The 12,069-nt window shown below is 39.0% G+C and overlaps 1 protein-coding gene across 2 annotated transcripts in view; it reads right to left on the bottom strand.

Annotated features, from left to right (window-relative positions):
* The window catches only part of gucy2d (guanylate cyclase 2D, retinal), a 15,308-nt gene extending 3,486 nt beyond the window's left edge, over window positions 1-11,822 (bottom strand). Inside the window, exons 1-18 of one of the 2 annotated variants that reach the window (XM_008427655.2) lie at window positions 10,733-11,822; window positions 8,915-9,950; window positions 8,534-8,835; window positions 8,069-8,441; window positions 7,895-7,979; window positions 7,698-7,809; window positions 7,491-7,610; window positions 7,307-7,387; window positions 6,490-6,666; window positions 6,254-6,410; window positions 6,005-6,154; window positions 5,687-5,835; window positions 5,452-5,609; window positions 3,854-4,046; window positions 2,518-2,692; window positions 1,260-1,358; window positions 487-581; window positions 320-402 (exon numbers count right to left, since the gene is read on the bottom strand). In XM_008427655.2, the coding sequence (XP_008425877.1) occupies window positions 320-402; window positions 487-581; window positions 1,260-1,358; window positions 2,518-2,692; window positions 3,854-4,046; window positions 5,452-5,609; window positions 5,687-5,835; window positions 6,005-6,154; window positions 6,254-6,410; window positions 6,490-6,666; window positions 7,307-7,387; window positions 7,491-7,610; window positions 7,698-7,809; window positions 7,895-7,979; window positions 8,069-8,441; window positions 8,534-8,835; window positions 8,915-9,788 (3,383 nt within the window). In that variant the 5' untranslated portion in view covers window positions 9,789-9,950; window positions 10,733-11,822. The remainder of the gene's footprint in view (window positions 1-319; window positions 403-486; window positions 582-1,259; window positions 1,359-2,517; window positions 2,693-3,853; window positions 4,047-5,451; window positions 5,610-5,686; window positions 5,836-6,004; window positions 6,155-6,253; window positions 6,411-6,489; window positions 6,667-7,306; window positions 7,388-7,490; window positions 7,611-7,697; window positions 7,810-7,894; window positions 7,980-8,068; window positions 8,442-8,533; window positions 8,836-8,914; window positions 9,951-10,732) is intronic. The other variant, XM_008427654.2, reaches the window with a different exon arrangement.
* Between the last annotated feature and the right edge of the window lie 247 nt (window positions 11,823-12,069).

The following is a 12,069-nucleotide window of genomic DNA, read 5'->3' as shown; positions in this document are numbered from 1 at the left end:
TATATATATATGAAATGTGTTCACAAGTGTGAAAGCAAACCTGGTTTGTTCAGAAACTCCCAGATTTACAATTAACGTTTCTGTTACTTAAGTGTATTATGCAAATAAATATGGTTAGCCTTTCAAAAATAAATCTAATATATTCTCTTTAATGTTTATTTATAGAATGTATTTTTGCATATTGAGGTTGAAACTCAATTCAAATTATCTTAAGCCCTTCCAGATCCTTGAAGGGGCCGCAAAATTTTCTATGCCTCTGGACGGAAGAGTTCACAGTTTACCTGAGACAAACAAAGTTTAGGTAAAAATGTTTTCTTACTCTTTGGTCTCGATAGGAACTGGCAGAGGCTTGTTAAAACCTTCCTTCCCCACCAGCCAGTAGGTGGTCTCAATACCTTTTCCCTAAAATCAGATCACAGTTTGCGTTAACTTCTAAAGGAAGTTTTTCTCACGTTATTAAAAAGTCAATCTTTCAGTGGTACATACCTTTAACTCTGTCAGACCTCTGACCTGAATCTTGTATCCCATATTCAAGCTGTTCAGGAGATCAACTGTTGTTTGGTTCACATGGATTCTGTAAGCTATGCATGCAGAAGAAACGTAGTTTCAGAGCAGGGAAATCGCTTTATGACAGATCCACATGGAAACTCTTTTGTGTCAGGATGATCTGTCTTTAAAGATGCTACTCAAATTGCCGGTACTTTGGGACACAGTTTGGGACACAGTTGGGAAGCTGAAGCTGATGACGGTGATGTAAGGTTAGACTGGTTGTTGTTTGTTTTTCCTCCACTTGGTGGCAGTAGATCATTACTGGGCAGTTTCTGACTACACATCTGTTCATCCCTGAATATCCACCATATGGTTTAAATTAGCAAAAGAAAACAACTGGTTAAATTACAAAAAAAAAACTACATCTGACAAACTGTAGCTTCTAGGGAAAGTCTTAAAAATGTCATGTATTAAAAAGCCACACAAGATCTTTCATAGCAAATCCTCAGCTTTATGCCTACATTTGAATGTACACAGAGTATGATTGATATAAATGTGATAATTATTGGCATTTATCCTGAAACTTCAACATGCCCTTTAATTCTGTTGATAGTGTTAAAGGATTAGCGAGTACCGCTCACTTAAAGCCCTGTTTAGCCTGAGGCAACGTGTACTCGGACTGCCACACACCTGTCCTCCGGCCCAGAACGATCATTAAAAAAAGAAAACGCAGAAAATTAATGCAGGCGTCTTCTATTAAAGATACTTACGCAAACTGGTGGACTCCATTCGAGATGTGGTGTTGACCGTGTCTCCGAAGAGACAGTACCGAGGCATCGTCAGGCCGACCACTCCTGCTACGACTGGACCTGCGATTGTCGAATGCGGAGTGACGCATATACGTTACTATAGATGTTTGTAAACGTACGTTTTTCATAAATGCAGGTGGCGTTCTAACCGGGAGAGAACAGAAATGCATTGGGCCATGTCAGAAGTCCAGCGTGTGCGGTGTCTTAATAGGATGACAGCACTCTAAGTGGATAGTGTTTCACTGTTCCAGGAACACGTTTCAGACGAGGATAAAAGAGGTAAAAATATCTCCTTGACTTAGCAGCTTGGGGACTCTGATTCTTCTTTAACTCTTATTCACTCTGAAGTGGAGTTTAGGTTTGTTTTATCCAATATTGCACAGCACCGACAAGTATAACTCTTGGCTTACTGTACTTTTCAAGAGTTTTGAGAGCTTCGCATTAATTACTTTTTTTTTAATGTAACACACAAAATAATTTGAAATACAGTATATAAGACAGATAATATTAAAGATAAAAATTCAAATGCGTCTCCGATGATTTAACTTTTTTAGGGAAGCTTTTTTGAATCCGTGGAATTTCCGAATGACTTTCCAAAGCTTTGGTTCAGTTCCGAGCGATCCTCGCTACACTTTGGCTCAGTGATACTGAGATCATTTACTTTTATTTAAAGTTTTCTCTGAATGACCTGCCATTTTGTTGCGTTTCATTTTATTTTTTTTTTACTTTTGAAACATGTTTTGGATCAGTTTCTTCACTTGTTTCCCTATGGTTCCCTGGTGTTACAAAATCTGAAGTAAAGCTAAACTTTGATAGGATGATCCTTTTTTATATATAATTGTATTGTTTTGCTTTTGGTAGTTTTAGTAGATGCAATAAAAGAAGGGAAATATTTGCTATTGCTGTAAGTGGAGACACAAAGAAGAGGTATATCTTTCAATTAAGGGTATTTTTATTCTCAGGTGATATACCAATCTGAGAAATTAATCTATATAAAAATGTGCAACAGCCAGGCGTGGTAGATAAGTGAAGAAGAGCTTTGGAAAACACTGATCCATTGCTTTTATATGCTGTTATAACAAACCGTGAAGTCATGAGAGCTCGCTGAACACAAAAAGCAGTCATTTGTTTTAAGGAATTGTCCAGATGCTATTTCTAGACGTACAGTTCTAATGTTGGGACTTTATCACTGAACAGAAAGTAGYAGCATGATGCTCACCGGAGTGCAGGCCAACACGGATCCGGAGTTTCAGGTCAGGCATGTGTCTAGCCTTGAAGCTCCCAATCAGGTTCAAAATATCAAGGGACATGTTGGCCATCTCAGCTGCGTGACGATTGCCGTTCCTGGTGGGAACTCCAGAGGCCACCATGTACGCATCGCCAATGGTTTCCACCTGAGCAGCACAAAAACGAAGAGGTGAACAAACACAAGAGAGGGATTTTTGTCTCCACCTTCATTTACAGACAATTAGGAAACATAAAAAGTGAGGAGAACTTCAACCCAATACTAATATGTATCAAATATGGAACATTTGTCTTGAAATAGTAAATATAAATATATCTGATTAAAGAGCTAATTCATGTCCAGCTTTATTCAAGTCCCAAAGGGCAATTATTTAAAAAAAGTAAGAAAGATATTAAACCTCAAAGTTTTAAAAGTGAGGGGCCATACAGCGTGCCAAAATAACATCAAATATCACTCCAAAGATCTGGAGAGTACAAACAGTGCATAGCATCATCAGCAAACAACTAACATCAGTGAAAAAATAGAAATCAGCTAATAAGCCAACAGTCAGATGCTACTCCCCCTGCCTTGTCCTGCAGTAAAAATAACGTATTATGAAGTATTTTATTCCTTTAAAGGGAATATTAATGGCAGTAACTCAGTATTTGTTGCTGGGTACTGTCCACATTTAAATGAAAAATACCAACAGAAACTGTGTAATCAGTTTCAAAATGACAAAGGCTATTTTTAATTTCTTGTTYTAGCTCAAACAAGATGAGTTTCCTTTCCTTACTACAGATAACGTCTATATTCCTAGGTTTTACACTATGTAATGGCATTACAGAAGGTTTTTCAACACTTTGTATCATAAAACACTGCGTGGGAATGGTTGAAATAATATTCAGACATTAAATGGAAATAATGGCCACCAACATATTTTACTATTTTCCCTTCCAGACTACATCAGTTTTTAACAATAAATTAAAAAAACTTTAACTTCATGGTTGTGTTGAATTAGCCTCAGATCAATGTTTGAGTGATTTACACAGGGAAGCCATTTGTGTGATTGAGGTCACAAGCAAAAAAGTGATGATCCACTCATATATAACACTGTATAATAATTAAACAGATAATATAATGCACAAAATCTCTTTAACATGTAAGGGTTATCATTTGATTCCATACGTCACACAATGCAAAATGTTTGTTACCTTCAAAAACATAAAAAAGTAGTTCCTCTGACATGCAAACAATACTACTTTTTAAAAAAAGAAGCTAAATTCAGAATAAAGTCGTATTAAAATGCTGCAAACGGCCCATGAATGCTAACCTTGTAGACGTCGTGCTGTGGGATGATGGCATCAAAAAGCGTGTAGAGATCGTTGAGCAGGTCGACCACCTCGATGGGCTCACTGAGCGCGGAGATGGTTGTAAAACCCACGATGTCACTGAAGTACAGCGTGACTACACTGAAATGTTCCGGCTCCACAGGCTTGCCGAGCTTCAGCGCCTGGGCCACAGTCCTGGAAGACGAACATGAAGACTGAAAGGCGAGCTTGTAGTGCTGACACACAACTCGGTTCTAAAGTAACAATTTGCGTGTTTTCAAAACTTCAACAAAATGTGACTAATTAGCTTCACCATTCATCAATGACCACTAAATTTAGCTGTACTGCAATCTAATCAGACTTCACTGAACACATTAATGATGTTTCTTCACACTAAAGAATGAGTTTATTCGCATTAAGATATTAGCATTTTAGCTGCTAAGTAGTTAGCGCAAGATAGTGCTAGCCATTTTCAGCATCCACACTTTAACAAAACAATTTGCCATAAATTCAACTCGTAGACAAATAACATTTATTTGTGTTAATTATCTTTGTCATTTTGTAGCAGTTTTAAAATTTAGTTGAAATTTTATTTAAACTTTTGAACCTATTGGTTTCCAAATTCAGATATCTGTCAAGTCTTTTCAGACATGACAAGGCTGTCATCTTTACATTGATTCATTCTATTTAAAATAAAAATAAAATTAATTTTGACCCAATTTTTGTTATTATTATTTAGCCTTTATTTTACTACGATAAAATGCCCATTGAGATTAAAAATCTCTTTTTCAAGGAAGTCCTAGCCAACAGGAAGCAACAAATACAACACAGAAAAATACACAGTTAAAAGTTAAGCTATAAAAAACAGGGTCATAGAATCGGCTTCAAGGATTTTTAGTTTAAATTTAAAAGTATTAAAGAAAATGGGTTCAGTTGATCTAAAAGTTTCTTATAACGAGTTCCATGAAGAGGGATCAGAGTGAACAAAATATTACTTGTTTAGTAATCTGGGTTATGGATTATTCTAATGCTACATTTTAGTTGGCATTTATGTTTAGAAAGTAGTTACTTTTGCAGAGTCAAACCCATAACCCAAGCCTGTTAATTTGAGTCAAATGAATTAACACAACCCTCAGTCAGCAAAATAATTCAGACATTTTTGGAGCATAATTATTTATATCAGGTATACATTTATAACACTGATGTGGACTGTTTTTTTTATTTTTATTTTACGCTTCCGTATTATCAGAATAGAAATTATGTTCAATGACATGAAACACAAATGGGTCTTCTGTTGCTTCAGGACAAAGAGAGCCTTGCCTGTCAGGAAGTTTGCGCATTTTTGCGCAAAAATTGCGCAAACCTAAGGTGGCAATAAGCTTGGCACAATAAAAAAAACAAACTGCATTGCCATCAGTCACTTTAATGATGCAGCATTTGACTTTCTATCACTATGACTAAGCAGCATCATTTAATTTTTGTCACTTGGTAGTGAAAATGTTACCTCCTTTGCATCTGTTTTAAGCTATTGTTAGTTGTCAGCTGCAGTTTTGAGTATAGCATCATGTCTTTATAATGTTTTCATATGACAAATACTTACTTGGGCAACATCTGAGCCACCAGTTGATCTGTTTTCTGTCTCTCCAGCTCAAGCTCCTCTGTCCTCTCTCTGATGAGATCCTCCAAGTTGGAGGAGTATTGCTCCAACATCCGCAACATAGAGTCTATAATGTTAGTCTTCTTTCCTTTGTGCTTGAACTGTCATGAGAAGGTTGGTTCCCAGTAAGTTTCAGTTCATTATAGAATCCCAAATGAACATATTTCCAGATTTTTACCTGCTTGAAAATATCCTCAAAGGATGGTCTCTTCTCTGGATCTTCACTCCAGGCTTGTTTCATTAACTGAATTACTTCTACAGGGGCCTCCTCCACTGATATAATGGGGCGACACAGAGGTGGAGGGTCTTTAACCTTGTTGATAATCTCTGTCAACACAAAAAAACAAGCAAAATATTAGACACACACAACACAGAAGGAATTAAAGGGAAAAGTTTTGTTTAAGAGTCCTTGCCTCATGCGAGGAGGATTTTTAGAAAGACCTTAGATATATAAAATTACTTAGAATCTACCACCATCTTGCCTGACGTTACTCACCCTTGGGAGGCATATCCAGCATGCAGAAAGGCGAAGAGCGAGAGACAATCTCCTGCACAATGATGGAGAAACTGTAAACGTCACCAAAGAAAGTCCCTTTCCTCCTTAGACTTGGGTCTCGCAGCAGCTCCGGAGCCGACCAGAGCAAGTCTTTTTATTGGACAAAAACGCACAACCATAGATAAGCAAATTGTCATGCATAAGTAAATAAAGAAAAAAATGTTATTACAAACTTGCAGGTGTTCTCACCCTCAGGTTTTTCGTCATCGGTGTCTATGCTTTGTGCAATCAAAATTTCATTAAACCCATAATCTGTCACTTTCAGCACAAAGCGCCCATCCACCACACAGTTACGGGATTTGAGCCGCCCATGAATGATGTTGCGATGATGAAGGTACTTCATTCCCTGATGGAAGTTAAAAAAAAAAATTACATGTAATGACACAACCTGATCATGCGTAAAATAAAACAGAAGTTTTTCTTACCCTGATCAGATCCATTAACAAGGAAGACTTGAACATCCAGTCAAGACGCACTTCTTCGTTGCCCAGCAAATCCTCCAGACTTCCCCTGCTGCAGTGCTCAGTAACAATGCCAAAGATCCCAGAGTCAAAGAACAGTCCCAGGAAAAGATTTAGGTTCTCATGCCTCATCTCCCTTAGCTGAAAGGGCAAAAAAAGCAACACTTTTTCAATGTTTCACAAAACCACTGTGCTCTGCTCCTTTGTAACCAAAAAGTATTTAGTATTGTTGTTAAATTATTTGGTTTATCAAAGATGGAGTTTACACCACAATGAACACAAGGATTCCCAAGTTCAGCCATTTTGAAATGTGAATACAAATAAAACTTTTTCAGTTTGCCATGTTTTTATGTATAAAGAAATCAAATATCATGGCATCTTCCATTTAAACATGCAATTTAACCTTGTATATCATCATTACTCTAAAATCTAAACATCCAAACGGAAAAAAAACTAAAAAGTTGCCATAATTTAGGAGTTTATATGAAAAAGTCAAAAATTTCTCATTTTAACTTCTGCTTCATATCTCATTAAATCTTTCTCACACATACATCTTCAAGGCCAATGCGCCTACCTGGCAAAAACAGAAAACTTTATTCTGCCAGAGGCTGAAAGAACAAGAACAAAGTTCTTTCTGGCCAGGACATTTTCTTGGACACCTTGGAAGTCCTCATATATCTCTTCTACTGAAGCACACCACCTTCATATTTCTCTGACACCACATTATAGAAAAAGGTTCTGCCCAGAATGTGTCAAGACAAAACTTCAAGAACTCACTTACTTTCACAAAGACTACCTCTGTGCTGCCATTCACACTAGAAACTGTTCCTGAGGGACATTTCTTCAACCAAACCCAGTCACCCTGTGAGATAAAGTAAACATTATTTTTTACATATCAGAGGATCCAGACAGAACTAAAAGTGGGAAACATATCCATTGCATCTGGCGTGGTGTGATTTTCTTACCTCATACACAGCAACGTTTGAACTGTCTGGAGTGGAGGCTAGGTAGCTACGGCCAGACACAGAGTGGTGAGGTGTCTTCATGTCGCCTTGGCTTTTCATGATACTCTCATCATTTAGCTTCTGCTCACAGAGAGGATAAAAAGGTAATTGCAGAGCAAATCATTTGGAAATGCAAAGAGGTGTCAGTTTTGATTCAGTGAGACTGACCCGTTTGCTGATTTGAGTGTTGATAAAAACCAGATCATCAAGAGTCAGGATCACCTTCGATGAGCCACCGTTTCCATTACTCCCAAAGCTGAATCCAACTTTGCCTTGTTTCCTTTGCACAAAAACATCATGTATAATTGAGATCACACAAAATCTGAGCAAGCTGAGATGTAATTTTCCTACTCTGCTATACCTACTTCAAGTGAAGAAAGACGTTTACTAAGCTTCCCACCAAAGAAATGAACAACAGGAATAGAAAAAAGAATGTGATTATATCCATCCCTTTGGAAAGAAGAAAAAGAACAAACGTTTGTGTAAATTACCACATTCATTACATCAGTGTATGGATGCTAGTATGCTAACACACTGACCTCCAGTGCAAGCAAAGTACGAGCTAAACCAGCAACTTGAATCTGTGTAGGGAGTGCTGCCTGCAAAGTGAATTGAGCGACCAAGATATTTCAAGCCTCCTGTCTTGCCCTCTGTGTGGCTACCATGAAGAAAATGTGTGGAGTAGAGCGAGGTGCCCATGCCGCTGTAGTCCAGCACTACATAGCCAGCCTGCATCCCTTCACCATTTCTTCCTGCCTGTAGCTGCTGATTGAATCCTTCAAATTCAAAGCCTCCCTCACTCTCTCCCAGGACGGCACCTGATACCCAATGGCCTCCACTTGTGCGGGCTTGCTCAGCAGCCATAGCAGTATAATACATCATGTTGTAAATGGTGCCAAAGAATGGAGAAACCTAACAAAGGGCAGTCAGACAATACATTTTAGGAAGAATGCGTTAACTTTGGTTTTTCACTTTCAATAATTAGATTCCTCAACAAGTCTTACCTGTTCTGGTGGAGTACTGCTGCGTACTTCATAGGTGTTTTGAGCCTCTCTGAAGGCCTCATAGAAATTGCGTTCCCCAGACTCCATGGTGATGGTGAGAACTCCATCATAGGCTTTTCGGAGCTTGGTATCATTTCCTAGCATGTAGTAGTTTGCGTCTTTGTATGGTAGGGAATACAGAAGTGTGTCATAGGTAATAAAAACATAGCCACGGTCTATCATTCGCATAGCTAAGGCTGTTGTCAGGAGCTGGTACTGGGCTTGGCCACCAATCAGGACAGAGGGCATGCACATGATGATCACTGCAAAAAGATTAACAAAGCAAGTTTGCACAGTTTGCATGGGCTTAAGTTCTTGACTTCTGAGTAAAGTGCATCTTACCTCTAACTCGATCTGCTTCTCTCAGTCTTGTCAGAGCTCTCCGAGGCCCGTCCTTATCGCTCTCCATTGTGATTACAGGGTTGACAGGCAGGCCAAGAGCCCTGAGTGAAGTGGCTAACTCCTGTCCTGTCGCTTCCCAAATATCAGTTTCTTCTGATATGATGGCCACATGAGCCCATCGAAAATACCTTAGCACTGTAAAAATTACATGGGCGGACAATGGTAGTGGTCTTAGGAAGGTAGGGTACGTGTCTCCTGTGTTCATGTTGGGTTTGAGACAACCCCAAGACAGAATCCCAACATCCCACTCTTTTGCATACAAAGCAGCAGAGGAGCAGTAGCCTGGGTTAGCAGGACCCAAGAAAGCAGCACCGTAACCTTCTAGATCAGCAAAGCGAACAAGGGCACGAGTTGACTTGCAGTCCTCATTAATCAAAGTGTAGTCATACCAGTAGCCTTTGTTAAGGTAGGGGTCCTTGTTTATACGGCTGGTGGCAAGGCGGGCTGCCAAGTCAGGGAGAGCCTTAGAGTATAAGATGTCACATGTCCAAGGTCCAACCAGGGCCACCTTGAAAGTGGTTGCCCATGCTTGACAAGGAAATAATGAGATCATGAGTAATAGGAGATAAAACCAGTTCCCCCTTGATCTTCTGGTTTGCTGCACTGGGGATGATGGCAACTGTGGTGTTGATGACAAGGATTTTGATGACAGTGATAATGGTGCTGATGATAGCTGTAACTTTCTACAGCCAGCAAAACTATTTGTAATCACCGTCCATATATGCCTCTTTCTTATCACTTTAACTGAGTGGTGCCTCCATCGAGGGTGGTAGGCAAGGTTGTGCAGACATCGAGGGTCTCTCTGATTTGTCATTTTCACATCCAGCTTCAATGACGCCTCAGACACAGAAGGTGAACTGAGAGTTTACAATGGTAGGTGAGATTTTCTTTGGTTCTGGGATTGCTTCCCTTGGCACTCTGCAGGCCTCTAGTCCAAAGGTGGACAGGCGGCAAGAAGACTCCAAGACATCACTGCCTCCAGGAGACAAGAACGAAAATATATTAGAAGGAGACATAAGACACAACATTTCATAATTCTGTTGGAACTGAAGACTTGTTTTGATTTAATCTTTATAAATCAGAGATGAGCCTTGAAAATCCTTTGACACGATGTCATTATGAATCCTATCAGCATCGATATGGCCTCACTGCTGAGGACGCGCTGCCTGTGTTGCCCCTTGGAGAATTACTAGCATGTGTGTAAGAAGCTCATTAGCTTTGCCAGAGCTAATTCCAGGTAACCATCAGCTAAATCTGGATCCTGTTCTCTAACCTGCTATTTGCTATGCTATCTCCTTTGCCTGCGATTTGGTCTTTTCAAGGTTTTTGTGCCATCTTACCCAGTCATACCTATATGTAATCTGGTAAAAATTAAGGATTCCTTTTCTGAAAATAGTGTGATGGAATTTGAACTGGACTTAAACTATATTAAATGAAATCACTTTTCAACTCTATAGCTAAACAGAAATTGCTGAATCATACCTGTCTCCTGAACCATGTCTGTTGCTGATGAAGTGTGTAATTTACATCTACAAACTCAGAATTTAAAACCTTTTTCCCAAAATATGTAATTAACAAAGACATTTTTAAAGTTATTTATACTAACAACTCTGTAACAAGGTGCTGTTGAATATCAAAAGCTTTCAAATTAAACTTATTTAAAGTGTGTAGCGAGCACCGACAGGCCTAAGCAATGCTACGGAAAATAAAGAATTGTTCACCTGTACATAGCACATGTCAAATTAATGGAGATCTTACCTGGAGTAGTTTTCAACACAGGAGCCATGTCAGGGTTTGAGTCTGTCGTTAAATAGCACCATCCAAAATCCAGGTGAATTAAGCGTACTCAGGATGAGATTATCTTTTGTCTTGCATTGTGAAACATAAATCCTAAACTCAGGTGAGGTACAAAACAAAAATAGAAAAAAAAGAACCACCTGGAAGTTTATATCATTTTTTATCCAAGTTATTAGAAGCAGGTTTAATACAAAAAAAACTTCCAAATTCCAGGGTGTTGGTCTTCTTGGTTTAGTTGTTGCTGTCCCTGTTTTGGACTGGGACCCACCCCAAACCACAGGTACATGAAAAGAGGTGCAACCCGCTTCCAGAGTTTGGACTGGTAAAAATAGATTAGCTTGATGGGCTGAGGGCTTGAGAGAGGGAATAAGTAAAGGCAAGGAAAAAAGTGGGAAGGGCTGACAAGCTTTGACTTCTGAACCTTCTTTAGCTTTTAATCCATGCTAGTGTGGGAAGCATGTGTGTGGGGGAAGCGTAGTGGCAGGGAAGATCACCAGGAGAAGAAGGTGAAAGTACAAGCACACTCACTGTTTCTCACGTGCTGATTTATCCAAGCAACTGTTGCATAGAGTGCACTTATATATGACTTCTAGATAACTGGAAACTTAAAACCTGTTTAAACAAGTCAGTACCTTCACATGTCTGCGTGAAAAAACAGAAACTTTTAGTGACTTGCAGTTCAGGCCTGTTTAAAATCAAGGACAAATGACAAAATCTAGAGGTTTACAACACAACATGAAAGTTAAGTTCGTGGAACATTTTATCCCTTATTCTGATCTGACACTGAAGATATGGAGACACGCCAGAAAGGTTGGGGATAAAATATTAAAAGAGACTAAAAAGAACTATTCCAATCTTTGAAGATCTCACAGAGTGCTATTCCATTCATCACCTTTAAAATGGAAAGAATATGGCAGAACTATGAATCTACCAAGACATCACATACTCCACAAAGCTGATCTTGTGTAATAGTGACAAGTACAAAGCGAATACAAGCCATACAAGCCATAGAAGATCTTGTTTGACGATCACCACAAGCCGTTGTGGTTGTGGGAATGTGGTACAAGTCAGATACGCATCAAAAGAGTGCAAAGGATGAGGTTCAGATAAGTATTGACTGGAGGCTAAAAGATGGATATGTGGTGCTGGAACTGAGGAGTGAAGCATGAAATTATACAAGTCAAAAAGCATGAATTTCTAAGCCTGATAATATGGGGCTATACTACAATGTGAGGTAAGGAAAATCAGTCAATAATTTTCAGGGAACAAGATCAACTTTGAGCCCCGACAAAGTGACC

This window comes from Poecilia reticulata, linkage group LG14 (assembly GCF_000633615.1).
Source record: "Poecilia reticulata strain Guanapo linkage group LG14, Guppy_female_1.0+MT, whole genome shotgun sequence".
Lineage (NCBI taxonomy): Eukaryota > Metazoa > Chordata > Actinopteri > Cyprinodontiformes > Poeciliidae > Poecilia > Poecilia reticulata.
The sequence above is the reverse complement of the archived record's forward strand: the minus strand, read 5'-3'. Positions and strand labels throughout refer to the sequence as shown.